At 35.2% G+C, this 25661-nt stretch overlaps 1 protein-coding gene across 9 annotated transcripts in view; it reads left to right on the top strand.

Moving 5' to 3' along the window:
- The window catches only part of PPP1R12A (protein phosphatase 1 regulatory subunit 12A), a 161947-nt gene that overhangs the window by 94868 nt on the left and 41418 nt on the right, over positions 1-25661 (top strand). For all 9 annotated transcript variants that reach the window (XR_002515723.2, XM_003906819.5, XM_009181263.4 and 6 more), the window contains exons 4-9: positions 7693-7852; positions 11740-11884; positions 17935-18009; positions 18966-19054; positions 19201-19358; positions 22626-22750. Coding sequence is in view for 8 of the 9 variants with exons in the window: in XM_003906819.5 (XP_003906868.1) it covers positions 7693-7852; positions 11740-11884; positions 17935-18009; positions 18966-19054; positions 19201-19358; positions 22626-22750 (752 nt within the window). In the remaining variant the exon portion in view is untranslated. The remainder of the gene's footprint in view (positions 1-7692; positions 7853-11739; positions 11885-17934; positions 18010-18965; positions 19055-19200; positions 19359-22625; positions 22751-25661) is intronic.

Below are 25661 nucleotides of genomic sequence, written 5' to 3'. Positions count from 1 at the left end.
ACCATACTGCATTTTATTTAAAATATCTCCTAGAAAATGCTTCATGATGTTCATTTGATACATGTAATGGGAATGCATAAATTTATATAGCATATCTTAATTCCAAAGAAACAGAAGTATAGGGGCATCTCTTAACAGATTTTAATAATTATAAAAAAGCACCCTAACTATATCTCTAGTTGTATTAGTCCATTTTCATGATGCTATGAAGAAATACCCAAGACTGGATAATTTGTAAAGGAAAGAGATTTAATTGACTTATAGTTCCACAGGGCTGGGGAGGCCTCAGGAAACTTACAATCATGCAGTCATGACAGAAGAGAAAGCAAACACATCAGGAAACTTACAATCATGCAGTCTTGACAGATGGGAAAGCAAACACATCCTTCTTCACATGATGGCAGGAGAGAGAAGTGCCAAGCAAAATCCCTTATAAAACTATCAGATCTTGTGGGAACTCACTCACTATCACAAGAACAGCAGCACTGGGGGTAACTGCCCCCATGATTCAGTTACCTCACATGGAGTCCGTCCCACGACTTGTAGGGATTGTGGGAACTACAATTCAAGATGAGATTTAGTTGGGAACACAGCCAAATCATATCATTCCACTCCTGGCCCCTTCCAAATCTCACGTCCTCACATTTCAAAACACAATCATGCCTTCCCAACAGTCCCCCATAGTCTTAACTCATTCCAACATTAACCCAAAAGTCCAAGTCCAAAGTCTCATCCAGGACAAGGCAAGTCCCTTCTGCCTGTGAGTCTGTAAAATCAAAAGCAAGTTAGTTACTTCCTAGATACAGTGGCAGGTACAGGCATTGGGTAAATATACCTGTTCCAAATGGGATAAATTGGCCAAAACAAAGGGGCTATAGGCCCCATGCAAATCCGAAATCCAATAGGGCTGTTATTAAACATTAAAGTTCCAAAATAATCTCCTTTGACTTCATGTCTCACATCCAGGTCATGCTGATACAAGTGGTGGGCTCCCACAGTCTTGGACAGCTCTGCCCCTATAGCTTTGCAGGGTACAGCCCCACTCCTGGCCCCTTTCATGGGCCAGTGTGGAGTGTCTGTGGCTTTTCTAGGCACACAGTGCAAGCTGTCAGTGAATCTATCATTCTGGGGTCTGGAGGATGGTGGCCCTCTTCTCACAGCTGCACTAGGCAGTACCCCCATGGGGACTCTGTGTGGGGGCTCTGACCTCACGTTTCCCTTCCACACTGCCTTAGCAGAAGTTCTCCATGAGGGCTCCACCTTTTCATCAGACTTCTGCCTGGACATCCAGGCCTTTCCATACCTCTTCTGAAATCTAGGCAGAGGTTCCCAAACCTCAATTCTTGACTTCTGCACACCCACAGTCCCAATACCACATGGAAGCCACAAAGGCTTGGGGCTTGCATCCTCTGAAGCAATGGCCTGAACTGTACATTGGCCCCTTTTAGCCAGAGCTGGAGTAGCTGGGACACAGGGCACCAAGTCCCAAGGCTGCACGTAGCAAGAGGGCCTTGGACCCAGCCCAGGAAACCATTTTTCCCTCCCAGGCCTCCAGGCCTGTGATGGGAAGGACTGCTGAGAAAGTCTCTGACATGCCCTGGGGACCTTTTCCCCTTTGTCTTGGCAATTAACATTTGGTTCCTTGTTACTTATGCAAATTTCTGCAGCCAACTTGAATTTCTTCCCAGAAAATTGGGTTTTCTTTTCTGTCACGTTATCAGGCTGCAAAGTTTTTCATACTTTTGTGCTCTGCTTCCTTTTGAACACTTTGCTGCTTAGAAATTTCTTTCATCAGATACCGTAAATTACCTCCCTCAAGTTCAGAGTTCCACAGATCTCTAGGGCAGAAGCAGAATGCCACTAGTCTTTATGCCAAAGCATAACAAGAGTGACCTTTGCCTCAGTTCCCAACAAGTTTCTCATCTCCATCTGAGACCACTTCAGCCTGGACTTCATTGTCCATATCACTATCAGCGTTTTCATCAAAGCCATTCAATAAGTCTCTAGGCAGTTTCAGACTTTCCTACATCTTCCTGTCTTCCTCTGAGCCCTCTAAACTGTTCCAGCCTCTGCCTGTTTACCCAGTTTCAAAATTGCTTCCACATTTTTTTGGGTATCTTTACAACAGTGCCCCACTACCCAGTACCAAATTACTGTATTAGTCCATTCTCATGCTGCTATGAAAAAGTACCTGAGAGTGGGTAATTTATAAAGGAAAGACATCTGACTCACAGTTCCACATGGCTGGGAGTCCTTAGGAAACTCACAATCATAGTGAAAGGGGAAGCACAATCATAGTGGAAGGAGAAGCAAACATGTCCTTCTTCACATGGCGGCTGGAGAGAGAAGTGCCAAACAGAGGAAAAAGCCCCTTAAACCATGAGATCTCGTGAGAACTCACTCACTATCACAAGACCACTAGCATGGGGGTAACCATCCCCATTATTTAGTTACCTCCCACTGGGTCCTTCCCACCACACGTAGGGCTTATGGGAACTACAATTCAAGATGAGATTTGGGTGGGAACACAGCCAAACCATATCATTAGTAGTGGTAACATTTCTCAAATTACCCAGGGATGAAAATTGTTATTCAATATTTTTAAGTTTTTTAATCATTCTTTTGGCTTTTCTTATTCTAGTACATTTGGTCAGTAGCTAGTTATGCTTAAGTAAATTGCCTTTGAAAGTAGTAATCATTGAATAGTAGCTGTAATTATTTTCTTTATTTAGCTAGGGACACATTAATTTTTGAATCTGTTAGCTGACTAAATTCCAATCTAATTTTATTTATTTTAATCTAAGATATTTGGCTATATTTTAATTTAATATTTACTGCTCTTAAATCATAGTGACAAATGTTAGTCTGATCACTTTGTTATACCCAACTTAGTTTTATTATATACTGTTTTCATTGTTTAAAAACCTTGCAGTTATATAGTAGGTGGGTTAGGACTGGTTAAATGCATTATAAGATTTTTTTTTCTTTTAAAACAGAAATCAAGAAGAGAGAAGCAGAATCATAGACTTTTCAAACTGATAATGATAATTAACACCTTAGTTCTTATTCCTGATCTAAACACTTTACATGTATTAATTAATTTAGTTTTCAGAACAACCCTATGGGATAGATATTGTCATCATTCTCATCTTACAGATGAAACCAGAGCATAGCATAGATTGTCTTGCCTGAGGTAGTACAGCTAATAAGTGGTGGATCAGAGATTCAAATCCAGCCAGTCTCGGTTCAGTATCTGTTTTCTTAACCTATCTTACTAATATCCAAAGAAGCTATGGCTTTCTCAGGATCACTAGCTAGTTAGTCAAAGCACTGAAATTAGAAAGCAAGTCTCCTAATACATAGTACAATTAGATTGTTTTTTGTTTCTTCTTCAAGTTTTTGATGAGCTAAGCAGGGTCTACATACTCTAATTGGTAGTATTGCAAAATTTAAGAATAAAAGAAAGGTTTTTCTTTTCTAATTTAATTTTCTTAAGCATAAGGAATTGCCCTTCACGTTCACTTTACACTTGGATTGTTTTTATATATGAATCAGTTACGAGCATGATTTGGAAGCTAAAGAAGGTAATTGTTTTGTCATTAGATAAAGATAGCATGAAATTAGATAAATAGAAAAGTAGTTTTTTTTTTTTAACTTGAAGTTCAAAGGAAACAGAATAGTAAAAGACAATAAAGATCAGAATGTTTAAAACTATAATGAAAGGAGGGATAAAAATAATAAAATGCTACCTGTTTTAAAAGCCAGTAAGAGAATAACACATTAAAAAAGGAAATCTGAGATAAATCACTTAATAGAAAGGTTATTCGGCCGGGCGCGGTGGCTCAAGCCTGTAATCCCAGCACTTTGGGAGGCCGAGACGGGCGGATCATGAGGTCAGGAGATCGAGACCATCCTGGCTAATATGGTGAAACCCCGTCTCTACTAAAAATACAAAAAAAAAAAAAAAAAAGAAAGGTTATTAACGTTAGGCATATCTTAAATGGACTGATTATCTTTTGGTAGGAAATTTTTGATATATGTAAAACTGCTTTACTATAGAAATGGTGGCATTTGGTTTTTATAAAAATTATAATAGGTTCTGTTCATTACATACATAGTTTATACAATTTATTGTTTTCATAAGGTCTGTTTGGAAAATCTTACTGCAAGTTTCTTTCAAATGCAGTAATGAGATATTATTATCTCTAGTTTGAAGATGACTTTTCCTATACTTGTGTTATCTTGGAGTTTTAAAAATATTTCTGAATTATTGTCTGCTTTTTAAAAGCTGAGCTTCAGTTGAGTAATGAGCAATTTAGTTGTCTTGAAAAAAAATGGTAATGTGCTAATAAGCAGGCAGAATAAAGATACAGTTCAGGTAGAGGTAGCTGTCATGACAACACGGACCATAATGTACTTGGGGACCTATGTGGAGGTCTAAATGGTTAGAACACTAGATGATGGTAAGAAAGACTATAGATGAAGTTAAAAATGCACTGAGACCAAGTCACAAAAGGCTTTTTCTTCTATACTAAAGAGCTTGAGCTTTGTCTTACAGAAGCAGCCACTGACAAATTTTATATAGAGAAATGACATCATATTTTATTTTTCCGATTCAGCAGTAGATTGGGGGATGAATTAGAAGGGACTAAAGACTGAATGAGTTAAGGGCCAGTAGTAGTAGTCAAAGTGTGAGACATAAGCTATGAACTAGGATAGTGATAGGGGCCATTTAGAAGACAGTCTAGAAGTGGCAACTCAAAATCTGGTAACTAATAGGATGGTGTATTAGTCAGGCTCCTCCATAGAGACAAGCCTGTAGGATGTATGGAAGGGGATTTATTAGGAGCAACTGACACAGAATCACTGCAAAGTCCCACAATAGGTCACCTGCAAAATGAAGAACCAGAGAAGCTGATAATGTGGCTGGCTCAAAGCTAGTAGTGTGTCTTCAGTCCAAGTTCAAAGCCCTAGAAGCTGGGAAACTGACACGGCAGTCCCTGTCAGGCCTGACAACCCCCCCAAAGAGCCACTGGTGCAAGTCCCAGAGTCCAAAAGTTGAAGAACCTGTAGTCTGATATCCAAAAGCAGGAGAGAAAAAGGTATCCCCCTCCTGAAGGGAGAGAAGAGAGCAAGCAGAGAGAGCAAATCCTCCTTTTTCAGCCCATTTCTCCCAGCTGATTGGATTGTTTCTGTGCACATTGAGGATGGGTCTTCCTCTCCCAGGCCATTGACTCCCATGTCAGTCTCCTCTGGAAACACCCTCAAATGCACCCAGAGACAGTGCTTCACCAGCCATCTAGGCATCTCTTGACACAATTAACAATCACAGATGGGGTGAGAGTAAGGTAAAGGAAGAAATTCAGATGACTTTCATGTTGCTAGGTAAGTGAGAGCACTTAGTATAGGAAAACAAGACAGGCAGCAAATAGAACAGTTGGAAAAAAATTAGGTTAAGATTTTAGCATTGCATTTGAGATGCCCATGGCATAATATTTTATTGTTTCCCTAGTTCGCTATGCTACAGGCTTAGATATCCAACTGATTACTTGATGTCTCTGATGAGATATTTGTTAGGCATCTTAAACTTCACATTTCTGAAATTGAAGCTTTAATTTTTTCAGTTACTCAGACTGAAAACCTCTGATTGATTCTCAACCTCTCTTTTTCTTCTGTATCCAAACTAATTCAAATTCTCTTAGTATGCCTTGAAAAACCCAGAATTCAACCACTTTACTATCTTTGCTGCTGCCACCCTTGTTCAAGTTAACATCATTAATTGCCTAGATTATTGCAGTAGCCTCCAAGTGAGTATCTCAATATCTACTCAACTTTTCATCCTAAGTGATCCTTTTAAATTAAGTTAGATCATGTCACCACGCTCACTGTCCTTACTACTCTGTAGAGACCCTGTCCTTCTAAACAGAACATTCCTAGGAGGCTCCCACTTTAGAGTCTACTGATACTTCCCTCTGCCTGGAATGTTCTCCCAGTCATATGGCTGTCACTCACTTTATTTCTTGTTGTAAAGTCATCAAAGAAGCTATTTTTTACCAACCTATATAAAATAACACCCGTTCTCATTACCGTTTCTGTTTCCTTTTCTGGCTTTATTTTTCTTCACAAATGAATCACCTTCTGCCATATAATAAGTTCATGTCTATACCGGTAGCACCTAATGATGTACCTGGCAAAATAGTAGGTGCTCAGTATGTATTAAATGAGTGGATGGATGAATGAAAAATCTTGACCAAACAGTTGTGTACATGGATGTGGATTATAGGAGAATCTTAGCTGAGGAAATGTGTGTGTATGTTCTTGTTTTATATTTGTTCATTCATTGTTCATTTAGTGAACGTTTAGTAATCTCCCTGTACTTTGCTTTTTTTTTTTTTTTTTTTTTTTAATTTTCTTTTTCTTTCAAGCAAAGTCTCACTCTGTTGCCCAGGCTGGAGTACAGTGGCATGATCTTGGCTCACTGCATCCTCCATCTCCTGGGCTTTTTTTTTGTTGTTGTTGTATTTTTGGTAGAGACGGGATTTCACCATGTTGGCCAGGCTGGTCTTGAACTGCTGACCTCAAATGATCTGCCCATCTCACCCTTTCAAAGTGCTGGGATTACAAGTGTGAGCCAACGCTCCTGGCTCTGATCTCCCTTTACTTTGTATCAGGTACTCTACCAGACAGTGGGGATGAAAGATAAAAAGACTCATAGACTTGTGGAGTAAGGCAGATTGTAAATGCATTGTGGTGTGTGCTGTTTATTAAATAGCAAGTAGTCGAAGCCATAAGACCACATGAAATCATTCAAGAATTTCAAGAGTATCTTTAATTTTTTTTCCAAGGTGTTGAGCTCTTTGAAGGTAGGAATTAGAGGGTCCTATTCATTTTTGTATTCTTCCCTTTTTTTGTTTGTTTTTTGAGACAGGGTGTTGCTCTCACCCAGGCTGGAGTGCAGTGGCATGATCATGGCTCACTGCGCCTTGACCTCCTGGATCAAGCAATCCTTCCACCTCAGCCTCCCAAGTAGCTGGGATTATAGGTGTGAGCCACCTTGTCTGGCCTCTTTCCACTTTTATCACCTCAACCTAGGGTAGTGCTTAGAGTAAGTGCTTTTAAATGAATGAACATTTATATAACTTACTAAAATTTTGAAAATAATTTTAATGGTATGAAGAATGTACTGTGTTGGAAGAGGAAATGAAAGGAGTTTGCTAGAGAAATAATCTATTTTAAAGTACAATATATTTTAGATGAAGACAGGACCTCCAAGTTGAAGCATTCAGTAAACATTTGTACCTGCTAGGCTAGATTTCATAGAACAGATCAAAACAGTAGATAGAAATTTGAAACTTATTCATTATAATTGTTAAAAAAGAATTTTAGCCCAAAGGATGCTTATATCTTAGGAAATGTTCAAATTTTAAAAAACAAGAATAATCAGAAAGGAAAAATAGATCAAAATAGTATTGTGGAGCAAAAAAATAATAAGTAGAGAAAGTTAATAAAATGTCTACAATATCCCACATTTTTTAGTTTAACCAACTTGTTATAAGCAGCCAATTTTAAAAATACATATATACTTTCACTTTTAATTTTATTTAAACTTGACATGTTGTGGACAATTTTATTTCCCAACATGGAACAGTTTTTATTAAGCAAAAATAAAAGCAATTATTTTCATTTTATCAGGGGTTGATATAGAAGCAGCTCGAAAGGAAGAAGAACGGATCATGCTTAGAGATGCCAGGCAGTGGCTAAATAGTGGTCATATAAATGATGTCCGGCATGCAAAATCTGGAGGTACAGCACTCCACGTTGCAGCTGCTAAAGGCTATACAGAAGTTTTAAAGTAAGTATTGTTTTTTACAGAGTTGTTTTTCTACTTTAGTTTGTCTTCTTTATTCATTGCTCCTTTTCTTAAAATACCTGCAAATGTTATTTTGAAGCAATATAAAAGAGTTCTTTAATGCCTGTTTTCAGGAAGAAAGAGAACAACTACTTTGAATATGATTGCTTTTGTTCTAAAATTCTTTCAACTCTCTAGTTTTGATTATTACTATTGTTTTTATCAGTTGTGATTTTCCAGTAAGTTGAATTTAAGCATCACTCAACTATTATCTGTTACCTTTTGGCCTAGTAAATCACTACAGAGAGTCATTTTGAGGTTCCAGATTGATAACTGGTTCGTGAGTCTAAGAACAATGTCCTGTGAACATACCATCAATTTTGAAAGCTTCATTCCTGCAGAATATTTATTTACATGTAATTTATCTTAAATACAGTTTCCTTTTTTACTACATGAACACTGGAACTTAGTACTATTAGCACACTATAAAATACTAAGCCATAAGCAACTTTGATCCTATAAGGCTGTATATTGTTTAGCAAATTTGCTTGGAACAAAGCTTCATGTCGCAATAATATTTTTACTTCTGCAGTACAAATGTTGGCAGCTATATGAAGAAAATTATTCAGTGTATTATTCAATATATGAAATTATTCTTATATTTATGTGAAAGGAAGACCAACTCTTAGCAAAATCTACGGCACCTTTTATTAATATATTGATTCTAATTCACTTGAACTTCTAATATCAGTCTTTCTTATTCCCACTCATTAGTAAAAGTAGTAAAGAATATATGAGTCACCTTTCCCAGGTTTCCTCCTCTTGGGTGACAGGCTCAGGCAGTTTTCCCACCTCAGCCTCTCTCGTAGCTGAGACTACAAGCGTGTGCCACTATGCCCACTTAGTTTTCATATTTTTTGTAGAGACAAGGTTCCACCATGTTGCCCAGGCTGGTCTTGAACTCCTGGGCTCAAGTGATCTGCCTGCCTCAACCTCTCAAAGTGTTGGGATTACAGACGTGAGCCATCACTGCCCAGCCTCCTCTTTTCAATCTCGATTCAACTTCAATAATTTAGGCCTTTTTCCTAAGAATACTATGGCATTGTTGCCTTTTAATTAGTTTTCTTTTCCACCTGTTTCTCTGTAATCGAAAACTTTCGAGAGTTGCCAACAGCATTTTTTTTTTGAGAATAGAAAGTATTAAAGAGGATTACATAAAGATGAGAATTGTTTCTTAAAGCAATTGTTTCTGTAGACGTATATATGAGTACTGGGTTATATTGCAAAATAGGTTTCTGGACGGCTTGCAAATGATCTTTGTAGTTAGGTTATCCAAGGTCCCCAAATCCTTTATTAGTTCTTAGTGGGGATCAGGATAAATTTTAAACTCCTCAACTTAGCGTGTAGATTCTTCATTATCTGGCCACTGTCTTCCCTTTTAAGCTAAGCTACCACCATTGCCCCAAAGTATGAATTGTGCCAGTTATATATATCTATGGAAGTTCTTTCATGATGTCTTTAATGCCTTCCCTTGTTTCTGTCTAGATGCTTTTATTCACCATCTCTTCAACTTGGAGGCAAATTCTGCTCAATCCTTTGAATCAGTTAAAGGCCTTTAAGCATATGAAAAAAAATGATCAACTTCATTCATAATTAAGTGCAAATAAAGCTACAGTGAGTTACACTTTTACATCTGTCAGTGGCAAAGGTCAAAACATTTGACATCCTGTTGGCAGGGTGTAGGAAAAGGCACTCTTACTAGTAGAAGTGACAATTGAGCAAATTCAATCAAAGTAACAGTTGTTCTTTAGTTCCCTGATTCTACTTCTAGGAATTTGTTTTTTACAGATACTGCCACTCACATAGGAAGTAAGAAAATCTGCTAGCAGCATTGTTTTATAATAGGAATAAGAGAATGGTTTAATAAATTATGGTATATGCTTTCACTGGCATATTCTGCCTTAAAACAAGAATGAGAAATCTCTTTACATATTGTTATAGAAAGAACACTAGGATATATTATGAAATGTCAAAATCAGGGATCCAAGTATGTATCATTTGTATTTATTGTAAAAAAAAAAATTAAAATTGTATTTGCTTATATATGCATGAAATCATTCTGTAAGGATCCAATAAAAATTAATAGTATGGTTATTTTGAGGAAGGGCAAACTAGTTGGCTAAAGGTCAGCAGTGAGAGAGTGATGTCCCTATGTATCCTTTTATTCTTTTTTTAAAACTTTGTGAACATATTACTTATGAAAGTTAATTAAAACAAATACCAAATAAAAATCAGTAGAAAAGTTCTGTTTCAAATGCGACCTTCTTCACATTTTCTCTCCCTCCCAAACACACACAACTCCTTTCAATTTGATTTTGATGCTTTTCAGTTTTGTACTCCCATTGCATGTCTATTCACAGAACCTATCCATGACAGTTGGTTGTTGTTTCGCGTCCATTAAAAGCTCCTTGAATATAGATACTGTCTTTTTTTTCATGTTGAAAAAATTTATCTACCTCTTTTTTCTCGCCACACAGACTTCTAAGTACTTAAAAATGTTGCTTAGCATATTTAACATTATTATAGTTCATATTTCCTAATGAGGAGCAGCATTTTTCTCTTATATTCCAGTATTGTTTCTGCCTCTATTAATAAGGTTTCTGGTAATATATGTCAGTGGAGATATTTCTTTGGACTTAGATCTTTCAGCTTTTCTTTAGATCATGGCTCTTAAATGTTGGTCTGCAGGCAAGTGACAGGCAATGATAAGAGATTCATATGGGGAACTTATTAAGAATATAGATTAGCAGGGCCCATCTCTCCATATGCTGATTAATTGAGTAGTACTGGGGTGAGCTGGGGAATCTATTTTTAAAAAACAAGCCCTTAAGATGGTTCCGTTATGGAAGCAGGATTAGAAACAGCTGTATTAGATATTGTTAGGAAATACCAGATTTGTTCTTAAATAAATGAAAGGGGATTATACATTAGCTGTCACTACCACCTCCTGTAGGTAAAAAGAAAGTCCTTCTCAAGCTCAACATCTTGGAAAGTAAGGTAAAGGTTAACTAGATTTCATGAATTGTATTTAGTGTTCGTTCGCCTGTTTGTGTGGGGCTATGCTATGTGCAGTTTATAGACCCATCTTTGCTCTCTGTGAGCTTAATGTCTAAATAAAATAAAGGTTACTGTCAATATGTAGTTAGAAGGGCATACTAACATAATTTATGCAACTCTTTGCATTGTATTAAAATGTGTTTCTGTTTTAGCTTGTTGATGATTGGAGTATCTGCTTTCTACTGCTCAGAAAAATAGATCCAACTCCTTGGAATATGTTTTTTGCTTTGTTTTGTTCTTAAAAGATTGTCATTTTCCTTTGAAAATTTTCAGCTCCTGAATTTCAAGGCAACAGAAACATTACGAAACAAGTTTCTTTGATTCCAGTATATTCTTAGAACACATTTAGCCCGAGATTATACATTATTTGGAAACCTGAAGATGATAGTTCCCACAATAAATCAGTTTTACATACAAAGTGATTAATCAGTTTTTGATTTTACATTGAAAAATTATGGGCTTTTCTGTGAAAATTTAACTTACAAGTCATATTAACAAGAATTAATCAGTGTCACACCAAACCATAAGACTTAGAGTCATTAGGAATTAATTAAAACTGCATTATTATGGCAATGACTCAAGATCCTCTTTTTCCGAGTTTTTTCTGAGAAATACTTTGTATTTGCCATAGTTAATTCACTGAGGGGGAAGGATGTGAATTCTGAAAAGAAATTAATTGAAAATTGTAGTTAAATTGCATGGTAGAAAGCTTTTGATCACGATCATTTATTTCTAGATTTTAATGATTGTCTAATTCACTGTAATTTCTTTAGACTTTTAATACAGGCAGGCTATGATGTTAATATTAAAGACTATGATGGCTGGACACCTCTTCATGCTGCAGCTCATTGGGGTAAAGAAGAAGCATGTCGAATTTTAGTGGACAATCTATGTGATATGGAGATGGTCAACAAAGTGGTAGGCCTTTTAAAAGTATTTTAATATTTTAACTTTTAGAAATACAGTTTTATAAACTATATTTAGAAATATAATCTCAAAATGTTATAAGGATTACCTTATATAATTATATTTTTATCAACTGCATAAAACTTTTTTTAGCCAACTGACTTACTAATTAATGGTTTAAGTCTTTTCAGCTACCATATGAGGTAGTTCTGGCCTTGTGCTGCAAAGAAAGAAGTATTACTCTTTCAGTAGTCAGATTGCCATTCATGTAGAGTAGATTTGGATACTTGCATTGATACTATGTTCTTAGGAGTTCAGAAGCTTAGAAAATGTTGCATTCTTATGTGAATGTTTTCTGCCTCCCCTTTGAGTTGGAACACATGTAGAAGTGTGGTTCTAATTCTTTAGCTGATGGTCTTTTAGCTTGCTTATAGAGTTCTCTAAGTGACATGAATAATGAGGTCTTACAGCAGGTAATGACAGTAAACACTATAAAGTTTTATGCTGAAGGGGATCATTGAGATGCAACATCATCTAGTCTTCTAGTTTTGTAGATGAGAAAGTAGTTCTGTTGAGTGAGGTAAATTATATACTTAATACCACAATTAGGTAGAAGGAGGGAGGGAGATAATGTCATACAAGTGTTTTTCACGAAATCATGAAAAGATTCAGGTTATCAAGTTTCTTGTTAAACTAGACTTCTCTACTCCTTTGTAGATACTATCAGTCAATAACCAGTCACCAGTATTCCTGCTAGTCGCTTCCCACTCTGTGTTGGTAGATAATAAGTATCATGGAGAACGCAAAACATGTCTCCTCTAGTGAGTTTAATTACCTTTCCATAGAATGTTCCTTGTATATTGCATTTCATAGGAAAATATCATAGGTTATGTAGCAGAGAGTCATAAAATGATCTCATCTTTATTCAAAATAGGACCATCTAATTCTTTTGCTGTTTTTGGAGTAGAGTTCTAAATAACTTACTTTCATTAACTGATTTAAATATATATTTTATATAAGAAATGTGCAGGCATGAAAATCATAGGAATTGGTAGAAGTCTTAAGGAAAGTAAAAAAATTTGGGAGAATGATTGGTTTATACTTATATACAAATAAAAAAATCTTTGGGTTGAATTTTTAGTTAAAACTTTCAATAATTTACTTTCTCTGTTGTTTTGTAATCAGCATTAGAAGACAAATAAATATTGATACTATTTAAGTAAAAGGCCAGCTAATTTTAGCTTTGCAAGTCACGTTACCTCTCTTTTCATGTAGAAATTCCCCTTCAGAATTTTTTTCTGAAAAGATTAGCGGATACCTGTTAGCCTCTGAACTCTGGTCTGCATTCTTCTCTCCCAAACAGTGACTTTTTACCACATGTCCATTCATATGGGCAGTGCTGATAATTGGTTCATTTAGTAACAGTAGCCTCCGGATAAGAACTAGATGAGAGAAGCTTATTAATTGAAATGGTTTCCAAAAAGGATCATTTCACTTACAAGTTTAAACATGGTGTGTTTCCCCTACTGAATCAGTATTCTAGTGAAACATAGACAATATAGAGTATGTATGAGAAAAATTATTTTATTTGCATCTGGCCAACAATTATCTAATTCCTGTGCCATACAGATCATAATTTTGCTATCAGAGAAGGAGTGCATATAAAATTATTGTGCCTTGTATCCTTTTTAAAAAAATTAATAGCAGCTCCTCTGTCACTCTAAATTTTATTTACTCTCTTATCTGTCATTCGATATTTCAGTAGATCTTTATGTGATCTTAAAAGAATTGTGAGCCAGGCCTTGTGATGTGCGCCTGTAATCCCAGCTATGTGGGAGGCTGAGGTAGAAGGATCGCTTGAGTACAGAAGTTCAGGGCTGCAGTGAGTCCATAATTGTGCCACCGCACAGCAGTGGGCAACAGAAGGAGACCCTGCTAAAAACAAACAAACAAAAAAAAACACAATTGTGCCTCATATTTACATAAAATTTAAAGATTTTCAGCCTTTTTTACACATATGCAATTCTTTTAACAACCCTGTGAAATTAAGGGTTTTTTGGATTCAGGAACATGATCAGAGAAGTCAAGTAATTTTCCTAAAGCCCTGATAATTGTTTTTTCTTTTTATTCTGCTAAGCTCCTCTGTAACTTCTTTTCGTTTTAGTTTCCTCATCTTTTATTTTTCAAGATACTATTAAGCTGTAAAAATATAAATTTTAATAAAAATATTATTTTTCTTTTAAAAGTCAAGACTTTAAAGACTGCTTTTTATAATGAGGAGCTACATAATGTCTATGGCATTCTAAAGGAGTTTGTGCCATAAATATATCCAAACACAAGCCTTTTTTTTTCATTTGAGAAGTTCTATTTTACGACTTTGATTTTTAAAAGTTTAATCATAACTTTGCATGTATGAATTAGACTGTTTTTATTGTCTACATTTTAAAATGTCATACATCATGTTCAATCAAAATAAATTACTTTGTCTTAATTATGTAAGCCTGCCTATATGAATTTATATTGTCATTTGATACCTTCCTTAGTACTTACAGATTGAAGGTTATTACTAAATTGTTTTAAAAAATGATATTAAAGATGTGCACCTAAGGTACTACCAGAGTTTAGATGAATTCTTCAGTAATAGAAAACACTATTTGGGAAAATGATGTATAATATAGTAAGTGTAGCAAATCATATAGAAAATCTGAAACCCTTCCTAAAAATATTTAGAGATTTCAGTCTCATTTCTTTAAATTATTTGCAAACTGTAATACATATTTACTGTCATTTTAATTCATTATTATAGATTATGTGATACAGACCTTAAATATAAAGGTTTTTTGCTTTCTTAGCTTATTAAAATAATTGCTTTACTAGAATGTATCTAAATATTGTTCTTTATTGACTAGAATGCTTTTCTGGTTGGAATTCTCTTACTGAATACAATGGCTAGCAAACAAGTTTTTAGATTAATATAACTGTCATTATAAAGATTTAAATGAATGACAAAGCTATTTCTGCTATTAATGGACACAAGGATGTTTTTACCCTAATTCCATCTGTATTTATTTTTATTTTTGATAAAGGCAAAATGACACACTAGAGTAGTAGAGACCTAAATTGTATTCCCACTTTCTCTTAATGATCTGTATGACCTTGGGCAAATACCATGCACTCAGACTGAGTTTCTTCATCTATACAGTGAGAATCATTCTAATACTTGTCCCAGCTACATTATTCGTTGTTGTGAAGATGAAGAGGTTGTACCTAAAAAAACAATTTGGTTAGAATAAGTGAGTAAAGAAAAATGAAGAAACTGTGAAGTTAGACTTACAATGTCTCCAGTGTGTTTGTGACTCTTAATAGATGTATTGGACTCATTTTTTTTAAGCAGTTATTTTTAAGATAGTTCTCTTGATAGAGTTCTGACATTCTCATAGCTCAGCATTGTGTCCTCATTTGTTGCCTGGTTGCTTTGAGTGGCACTGCTTATATACTATAATGTGTTTATACTCTATCAGTGAAGCACAGTAGCCTTATAGTAGTTAAGAACCAAATAATGTTTATAACTTCACGACTGTTAGCTTTATAACTGTGCTACAGATTGTTTAAAGAGCATGTTTAAGTTGCTGAGTTAAGTTGATGAGGGTGCTTTTTTTGAAAGTAGAAATTCTTATAGCCCATGTTTTACTCTAGTTTTGATTCTGTATCAGCTGCTGTTTGCAAAGTAGACTCATTTATCAAGGGAGAAAGTGAAAATAAAGGTTAGTAGCGTGATCCAATTTCTTACTCTTAAAGAGGAGAGTTCCTTGGTTATTAAAGTGACCCCATTGCATTTAACTGCTACAAAAATTTAATTACAGTTCAGACATTTCAAGGTGGGATAGTTCATTCATGAGAAGGGTTGGTAATGCTTAATATGATATTTAAAAATAAGTCAGTGAATTATTTCCACATAACATAATCTTAAACACAGTTTACATTAAATGTATAGCTTATTAACATTTTAGAACTGATTATATAAAGCATATGATATAGCAAAACTAGAATTAACATGTATTTCTAATTTAAAGGGCACCTTAAGTTTTGAGCCAGTTATTTGATTTCAGAACTATTTATTCTTCAGGAATTTAAATCTTGGCTTCTATTTCCCAAGATTGAAATGGGAGGAAAGTTTATTAAAACTAAAACTTTTTATCTTGGACTGAGTGGGAAAGGATAGATTGTCTCTTAAATTCCTACTGGAAAGACTTTCTAGCAAGAAAAGGCAAGTATGATAAGTATTTTTGAATCTTGTAAATTTATATACATACTCCTCACCTATTTTGAAAAAGCAGTATTTTATATACTTTTAAGATATACTTCATAGGGCTGAGCACAGTGGCTCTTACCTATAATCCCAGCACTTTGGGAAGTGGAGGTCGGCCTGAGCCCTCGAGTTCAAAACCAGCCTGGGCAACATGGTGAAACTACATCTCTACAAAAAAATACAAAAACTAGTCAGGCATGGAAGTGTGCATCTGTGGTCCCAGCTACTCAGGAGGCTGAAGTGGGAGAATCACCTGAGCTCCAGGAGACTGAGGCTGCCGTGAGCCGCGGTCATGCCAGTGTCCTCCAATCTTGGCAACAGAGCGAGATCCTATCTCAAAAAAAAAGATACCTTTCATAGACAATAGCTTTTTATTTTATTAACAGACAATGGGAAAACTAGCTCAGATATTGGCTAACTTTTTTAGTGTTTGGAAATTAGCTCCTTTCTGAATAGATGTTAACATCCTGATGTTGGTACAGAAACAAGGGTTGTTGTTGGTTTCTAAACGGAAAAATTAATGTGATTTTAGAAGCCATTATTTCTTATCCATTCTTATGTCCTTGTGGATATAGGAATACTGTTAAGAAATTTGAACTTTCTTTCAGAATTAGATTTTTTGTTGCTAAAAACATTTTTTTTCTGTGAAAGGATCATGTACTGGATAACATAAAGAAGACTGTATTCTAAATAATGAACTTGTAAGCGTCCTGGAAACTTGTCCAGTAGGGCTATTATAAGGACTAATGCAGGCAGCAGGAAATATTCTTACTATGTTTAGTCAGCAGCTCTTTGAAATTTTCTCTTTCACAGTGAATTAAAATAAATTGACATATGTTCATCTGGACTAATTTTTAAAATTAAGCCATACCTGTGGCTGGCTGAATGTTAAACAGGTTAAATATATGTATTTTTAAATTTTATTACTCTACTAAGAATTTAAGTTGTAGGATGTCATCAAAAAGAAAAAGACCTCAAAAGGTTAAATTACCCAGTCATTTCACCCTTAACTGGATGTTGAAGAAAATGAAAACAGATGTCCACACAAAAAGTTGTACATGAATGCTCATAGCAGCATTATTCATCATAGGCAAAAAAAAAAAAAAAAAAAAAAAAAAAAAAAAAAAAACAGATGTCCACCTGATGACTAGATTAGCAGACCGTATATGTCATGCAATGGAATATTATTCATCAAAAGAAATGAAGTGACACATGCTATAACATGGATGAACCTTGAAAACATGTAGAGTGAAAGAAGCCAGTCACAAAGAACCATGTATTGTATGATTCCACTTACATGAAATGTCTAGCATAGGCAGATCTATAGAGAGAGAAAGTAGATTAGTGGTTGCCTTGGGCTGGATGCAGACAGTGATTACTAAAGGGTATGTTCCTACTTCTTAGGGTGATAAAAATGTTTGAAATTGATTATTTTGATAGTTGTACAACTCTGAATATCCATAAAACCATTGAATCGTACACTTTAAATGAGTGATTTGTTTGGTATATGAATTATATCTCGATAAAGCTGTTACCAAAAAAATAAGGGGAGATATTCACAGCTTCTGTCTCACATAAATTTCATGTACATTGCCTTAGAGTTGTATGTTTTTACAGTAGTAGTTGTATCATTTATAACCACTGTAAAAAATGTTATCCAACTTCTTTATATAAAATTATACAGAATTACTGAAGACATTTTATGATTTATTGACTTTTGACCATCACTGCCCACCCCTTGTTTCCTACCTAGGGCCAGACAGCCTTTGATGTAGCAGATGAAGACATTTTAGGATATTTAGAAGAGTTGCAAAAGAAACAAAATCTGGTATGTTTGATGACTGTCTAATAATTGTCTGTATTACATAATTATCTTAGTAACTTTGAATTTGAGACAATTACAAAAGTTTTCTTGTGATGTTTTGTACTTTTTGGTTTTAAGATATCCTTAAGTTTCACTAAATGATAGTGAAAGAGAATAAAGGTAGTGATATTTAACTTTTTTTGTTGCTTATCCCCATTTCTATTTCCTCCCCTTCTCAAAAGGAATACTTATATATGTCCTCAAGAATAACATGTTTTTACAATTTCATTAGAGGGTTGTACTTAAAAGATGGAGTCTATAAAATCTCATATATCCAATAGCAGGTCCAATAGCAAGGAGTTATGTCACCTGAAACAGTTTTGTTTTTTTTTTTTTGGAGATGGAGTCTCACTCTGTCCCAGGCTAGAGTGCAGTGGCGTGATCTCAACTCACTAGAATGTCTGCCTCCCGGGTTCAAGCAATTCTCCTGCCTCAGCTTCCTGAGTAGCTCAGACTACATAGTACGCCAGCATGCCCGGCTAATTTTTTGTATTTTAATAGAGATGGGGCTTCACCGTGTTGCCCAGGCTGATCTTGAACTCCTGAGCTCAGGCAATCCATCCACCTTGGCCTCCCAAAGTGCTAGGATTACAGGCGTGAGCCACTGCGCCCAGCCAGAAACAGGGTTTTGAGTAAAATATCCTCAGCCAGCCTGAGTGGTTAGTGGATCTGAACTTTTTCAGTAAAGTTGGAGGGATTTAAAAAATCCACCTTAGCCCTGTATGGAACTTTTTAATTGTCTAGTCTATTTCATTTTTTATTCAAGCTCTTTCCTTTTCAGGTAAAACTTAATTTATTTATTTCTTTGTTTTGTCTTATTTAATGTCTGAAAAACTACTTTGTTATTATTTTAAACTCTGCATCTTAGTAATATTATTTTAATAGTTTTCTTATTTTCCTTTGCATAACTTTGTACAAAGCTCCATAGTGAAAAACGGGACAAGAAATCTCCGTTAATTGAATCAACAGCAAATATGGACAATAATCAGTCACAGAAGACCTTTAAAAAGTGAGTAAAATGTTCAAGTACGTTTGTTACTTTTGTAAATGAGATGGCATAATGGCCACAGGCATGTTTATTGTGGATCTGGGAAGAATGAATGTATTTTAACCTTTTTTGTTTCTAATCATTTGAACACTGTTTTCCTTTAACAGCAAAGAGACATTGATTATTGAACCAGAGAAAAATGCATCCCGTATTGAATCTCTGGAACAAGAAAAGGTTGATGAAGAAGAAGAAGGAAAGAAAGATGAGTCTAGCTGCTCTAGTGAAGAAGATGAGGAAGATGACTCGGAATCAGAAGCTGAAACAGGTAAAATTAAAAGATAAATGCATTTTCGTTGAATTTTGTGGCAGTGTAAAATAAGACAAGATCAGACTTAATTTTTAAATTTTTCAGACTGATTTGCTACTTGTTTAGATACCTGGCAAGCTACTAAATTATCTTTCAGTGAATGCTAGGAACCTACATATAGTTGTGAATTTATTATTCTTTAATTATCTGGAGGCTGTTGTTCACCTCTGTGTTTTGCCGACCTATATTTAAAGAAGTTGGAGAGGCTTCTAAGAGTCCCTTAGGCACAGATAGGTTGTGAATGTGGGTTCTCAGCAATTCAAAAATGCTCCTGTTACTTCTGAGGTCCAAACGTCCAGGATGCCGGTCCCAACAGCATCCCAAATTTTCCCTAAGAAATAGTAAAGTAGGAATGGAGTAAAAACTCTTTGCTGTGAGGATGTGGGGGAATTTGCTTTGTTTTGAGAAATTTTAAAGATACAGAAAAGTATAATATAATAAACATTCATATTCCAACAACCTAGACTTAAGACTTTAACTACTGTGACATTTAATCATATTTACTTCAATTTTTTAAATAAAGTTAAAACATTATAGATGTCTTTTTTAGTCACCCACCGTAGTCTGCTTCCCTTTCCTTCCTTCCCAAAGGCAATCACTATCATGAGTTTTGTTCTGTAATCTTCTAGTTCATTTTTATACTCTTACATATGTGCATTCATATGTAATATATAACAATTGTAATATTGTTTTGTGTTTTTTTCATATGGTAGGAATTGTTATACTTCTTGGGTTTTTTCACCAAAAGTTACATTTTTTATATTTGTTCATAAATCTATTTCTATAGCTTTATCTGCATTTTTTTTTTTTTAGCTATTGTATAGTATTCTATTAAATATATCTGTTTCCATTATGATGAACATTTACCTTATTCTCAAACTCCTGGGTTCAAGTGATCCTCCTTCCTCAGCTTCTCCAGTAGCTGGGACCACAGGCACATGTTACCACACACACCTAATTTTATTTTTATTTTTTGTAGGGTTAACTGTTTTGCTGAGGCTAGTCTTGAACTCCTGTCCTCAAGCAGTTCTCCCACCTTAGCCTCCCAAAGTGCTGGGATTACAGGCATAAGCCACGGCGCTCAACCTATAGCCTAAAGTTATTTTTATGCAGTTAATCTCCTCCCTGGGAGACATTACTTAGCTCTCAGTATGTAGTCAAGTATATCATTACAAATTAAACTATGTACACAAGAGAGCCAAGACTTGCACCCAGACCTCCTAACTTATATTTTAAGCCTTTTACTACTGATGTAGTATAATTCAAAAAATAGAAGTCCAGGCATCTCTTTCAAAGATTTCTAGGTTTTTGTTCACTAAATTTTTTCTTCATTAGCCCTTGTTTGTATACAAGTCACTGTTCAATATTAGACACTAAGGGACTATTTAAAACAAGAGACCTTAGGCCAGTTTTACCAGTGACCAGCAAATCTTCTGCTATCTTTTGGTTGAATATCCTTGTTTATAAAATGAGAAAAATCGGGCTATAAGACCTGGATGGTTCTTAAAACTCTAGTATTCTATTAAATATAACTAATTACCATCAAATTGCATTGTATTTGTTCTCGGTTTAGAATTGAAATGTACTAGTTGCTCTCTACTCAGTTTCTCACTGAGCTAACTTTAAATGTTCCTCTGAAGCATTGTACTATGATAATTTTGTTCTTCCTGTTGCTAGTGGTCAGTGGTGCCAGGAAAATTTGACTCTGTCTCAAGAATTAATCCACGTAAACGCTGTGTGGTTCCTTTCCTCTCGCTCTTTTAATATCAACGAGGCTTTATCATGCTTTATTTGGAAAGCTTGAGAAAGCAGCCATTTCCCTGTAGAGCTACAGCTTAATTTGACAATTTGTAAACCATTTCTTTTTTCTACTTTTTGTAAGGTTATTTCCTTGGGAAACTATTTGACATAAAATAACTATTTTGCTGAATTTTGTAAAATAAATTATTCACCCAAACAGTTTTTCTTCAGTGTTCTTTCTCTTCTCATAAAGCAGATAAAAATGAGAGTGCAACCTAAGTTTTAGTTATACCTTTCAAACAATTTACAAATGTGAAAGGTAGTTGAGAAAATGAGAAAGAGAAGTACATTTTTTGCTTTTAGGGTTCTTTCTTCTAGGACTTTGTCATTCTTTGTTGAAATCAAATGGATAGAAAGACTACAACGATATTAATAACGTTTACAAAATAAGTTGGATGATGGGGCTGGGTGCTGTAGCTCATGCTAGTAATCTCAGCAGTTTGGGAGTCCAGGTCTGGAGGATTGCTTAAGCTCACGAGTTCAAGACCAGCCTGGGCAACATGGGGAAGCCCTGTCTCTACAAAAAATACAAAAATTAGTAGGTGTGGTAGCGCATACCTGTAGTCCCAGCTACTCAAGAGACTGTGGTGGGAAGATCGTTTGAGCCTGGGTAACAGGCTTCAGTGACCCGAGATCACACCACTGCACCCCAACCTGGGCAATAGAGCAAGATCCTGTCTCAAAAGTAAATAAATAACTTGGATAGTGGTACATGGGTTTTATCTTATTTATTATTTATATCTCCTACTAGACTGTAAGTGAAGGTATTTTGTCTTTTCATTGGCTGATATATCCCTAGTACCTAGGACACTACTTGAAGAATGGGGACATTTATTATTTGTTGATTGATTCTCTACACAGTTAGGTGGATTATTTTCCAAGATGATACTGTGCTCATTTAACTTTAGACTTTTTAGATGTGGGAAGACATGCTCTTTGGGACATTTAACCATAGTGTTTGACAGGAATGTAAGGTAATTATTGACAAAAGCACTTTTAGATTTCCTTGATTAAAGAGGAACCATCAGTTTTAGATCAGTAATAGTAGTTGTTTATCCATTAGAAAATTGCATAGTTATTGTTAAGTTTTTAATTGCATTCATGCATTCAAATTTTTAAATCTTAATTAAATTTGTTTTTATTTTCTTCATTTTAAAAGCACAGAAGTCAGATTCTATTTGTGCTTTTTATTGTCAGAAGCTTTGTTGTATATCTTTCATATTATCTTAACTATTTATTTCAGCATATATATTGAGACAATGCTAGAAGCTCCCTGAAAAACTGACTTGCAAAAAGGAATCACAGTGGGGAAAGACTTTTAGTTAACAAAACCTTAAACAAAAATGGAATATAAAATGATTTTTTCCCAACCATTGAGACCAAATTTCTATGGAATCTTGACTCTTAATTGTTTGTCTTTAATAGATAAGACAAAACCCCTGGCTTCTGTAACTAATGCCAACACTTCTACTACACAAGCAGCTCCTGTAGCTGTTACAACACCTACTGTGTCATCAGGTCAAGCAACACCTACATCACCTATTAAAAAGGTAAGCCAAAATTGTGTTTGCTGAAAATACATGTATTATATTTATGTACCACTTGGACTAACTCATTAAAGTAATTCTGAATTTTTATAGTTTCTTCCAAAAATATGTAAGATTTGAGAATGTAAATATGTATTTATGTTTCTAAGTTGAATGAGATTTCTTCTGAATGATTTTTTTTTATCATTTTTGCAATTGATATTACTGTTGATGTTATAGTTGGTAGTTAACAAATATTACATACAGTTGATAGTTAATAAATGGCAGAAAGTTAAAAAATTTTGTAATATTAAAATCAATGATTGTATTAGTTTTTTTTTTTTTTCTATTGAACTTTTATTTTGAGAAGCTCAGGTTTTATATCCTTTATCTCTGTTAAGTAGAGGTGTGCATGTTGATAATTTCACACATAGGTAAGTAAGTTACAAAAACTATCACCACAAGTCAATGAGAGAACGAGAATCTAAATTTTTTAAACTCATAGTACAAAGCACTAGGCAGGCAACTGGTATGCCAGTGGGAGCATGATCCCTGAGGTCGGATAAACCAGAGATGAGCTCCTGACTCTACCTTATTAGTTGTTATGACCTTGAGCAAGTTACTTACTGTCTTCCTTTTGTATAACAAAACAAAATGAAGAGAAATACAGTTAATATTGTAAGGATTGGTTGAGACAGCCTGGCCAGTAAACTCAGTGTGTTTTCAAAATGTTAGTTTCATTTATTTCTCCTCTCTTTCTGTTCTCTGTCTGTTCTCCATCTCTCTTGTCTCTTCTCTCCACCGAAGCAGTGTTTTCCAGTTAGTGTGTTGATCTTTTTAAGACTTTACCTTTTCCTGCTTCTCTGGAACCTATCCTTCTTTTAACCCAAATTAACGATTCAGAGTTTTTGTTTATGTTTGACCTACTAGTCTCTCTTCAAAGATTTCTCTTCACCAGTCCTTTTTTATCTTTAATGAGCATACTCATTTCCCTCTTTATCCACACACACCTTTTTTTTAACCAAACCCTTGAAAAATTGATTGCAGTCATCATAACACTTCATGCCTAAATATGTCAGTATGTATCTCCTAAATACAAGACTAATATTCTTCATTCTCAAAATAATCACACTTAGGAAATTTAACTTTGGTATAATATTATTTATGTTGTTAATAACTAATATACATACCCAGATTTTCCCAATTGTCCTTTGAGTCTTTCTGTTTGTTTTTTAAAATCAGGGGTCCACTTGGATTGTACATTGTGTTTAGTTGCCTTTGAACTTCTTATTTTGTTGCTCGTTTGACATTATTTGCATGAGTTTAAGGACTGATTGTTTTTTAAATCCTCACAGCATTTCTGTTGTGTTGTCAGTATTGGGATTTGGCTTTAGGTGGTCAAGGTCTTTTTGAAATCATAAACTGCAGAATAAAAAAAAAATCCCTACTGTTAGTAATAATCCTTCTCTAAAATTCTTCCCAAGGAGGGCAGTAATGTAAATAATGAGTGGTAGAAATGTGTTGGTTTCATTGATATGTAGTTTGAATATCGAGAAACTGAATGAGTTATCTTACCTTATATATTCCAAAACTGAGTGCTTCTTGAATTCAGTTAGAACTCATGTTCATATGATCGTAATTATGTATGCTTTAATAAGAAATTATCTAAAAGCAGTTTGCAAAATTTTGAAGACTGTTAATCATGCTGTAACTAGCGTCACTATAAACTGCTTTAATTAAAGTTTATTTTACTTCTAGAGCCCCCATATTCTTCTTCAGTGAATACTAAATTCATGCCTGCATCTTTTGATCTGTTTCAACTATAAGGTTATCAAAAGTTCCCAGAAGTTCCATCTCCCTGGAATGCCTAGGCAAGAAACTAGCTATCTTTCTTTTTTTTTTTTGAGACGGAGTCTTGCTCTGTCACCTAGGCTGGAGTGCAGTGGCACAATCTTGGCTTATTGCAACATCTGCCTCCCGGGTTCAAGTGATTCTCCTGCCTCAGCCTACTGAGTAGCAGGGATTACAGGTGCCTCCACCATGCCTGGCTAGTTAAATTTTTAGTAGAGATGGGTTTTAACCATGTTGGCCAGGCTAGTCTCGAACTCCTGACCTTGTGATCCGCCCGCCTCAGCCTCCCAAAGTGCTGGGATTATAGGCATGAGCCACTGCACCCAGCACTGGCTCTCTATCTTTTAGGTATTTGGCTAAGTAATCCCTTTCCTGCTACAGTCAAATGATTACAGTAAACTTCCTGTGTTCAATTCTCTTGTTCTCACATATAGCCAACATTTATGGCAATTTAGTTCTCAGTTTATACCTAATGCCCTAACTGAAAGGAAATACTTTATAACCTCTGTTAGTATAGTGGGCCAGTAATCTCTTTGCTGTAAAAGTTCTTATTCAAAATCACTCTTGGTTCTGTAATTAATGTAATAACATCTGCTTCTAAATTTGCGTATTTAGAAACTATTTTATTCTCAGTTTCAAGCACAGTAACTTACTTTGAAGATTATATTGCTTCTTTGTTCTTAAAGTTTTGTGACCAAATTTTATTCAAAACAATCATGTGTAAAAATTTTGATTTTTTTTTTTTTTTTTTTTTTTTTTGGAGACAGAATTTTGCTCTTGTCACCCAGGCTGGAGTGCAATCTTGGTTCACTGCAACCTGCACCTCCCAGATTCAGGCAATTCTTCTGCCTCAGCCTCCCGAGTAGCTGAATTACAGACACTTGCCACCACACCCAGCCAAGTTTTGTATTTTTAATAAGAGACAGGGTTTCATCATGTTGGCCAGGTTGGTCTCAAACTCCTGACCTCAAGTGATCCACCCGCCTTGGCCTCCCAAAGTGGTAGGATTACAGGTATGAGCCACCACGCCTGGCCTGAAATATTTTTTTTGATGAAGAGGGAGTCTTCTTATCAATATTGTATG

This window comes from Papio anubis, chromosome 9 (genome assembly GCF_008728515.1).
Source record: "Papio anubis isolate 15944 chromosome 9, Panubis1.0, whole genome shotgun sequence".
NCBI classification, from domain to species: domain Eukaryota; kingdom Metazoa; phylum Chordata; class Mammalia; order Primates; family Cercopithecidae; genus Papio; species Papio anubis.
This window is presented reverse-complemented; position numbering and strand designations above follow the sequence as displayed.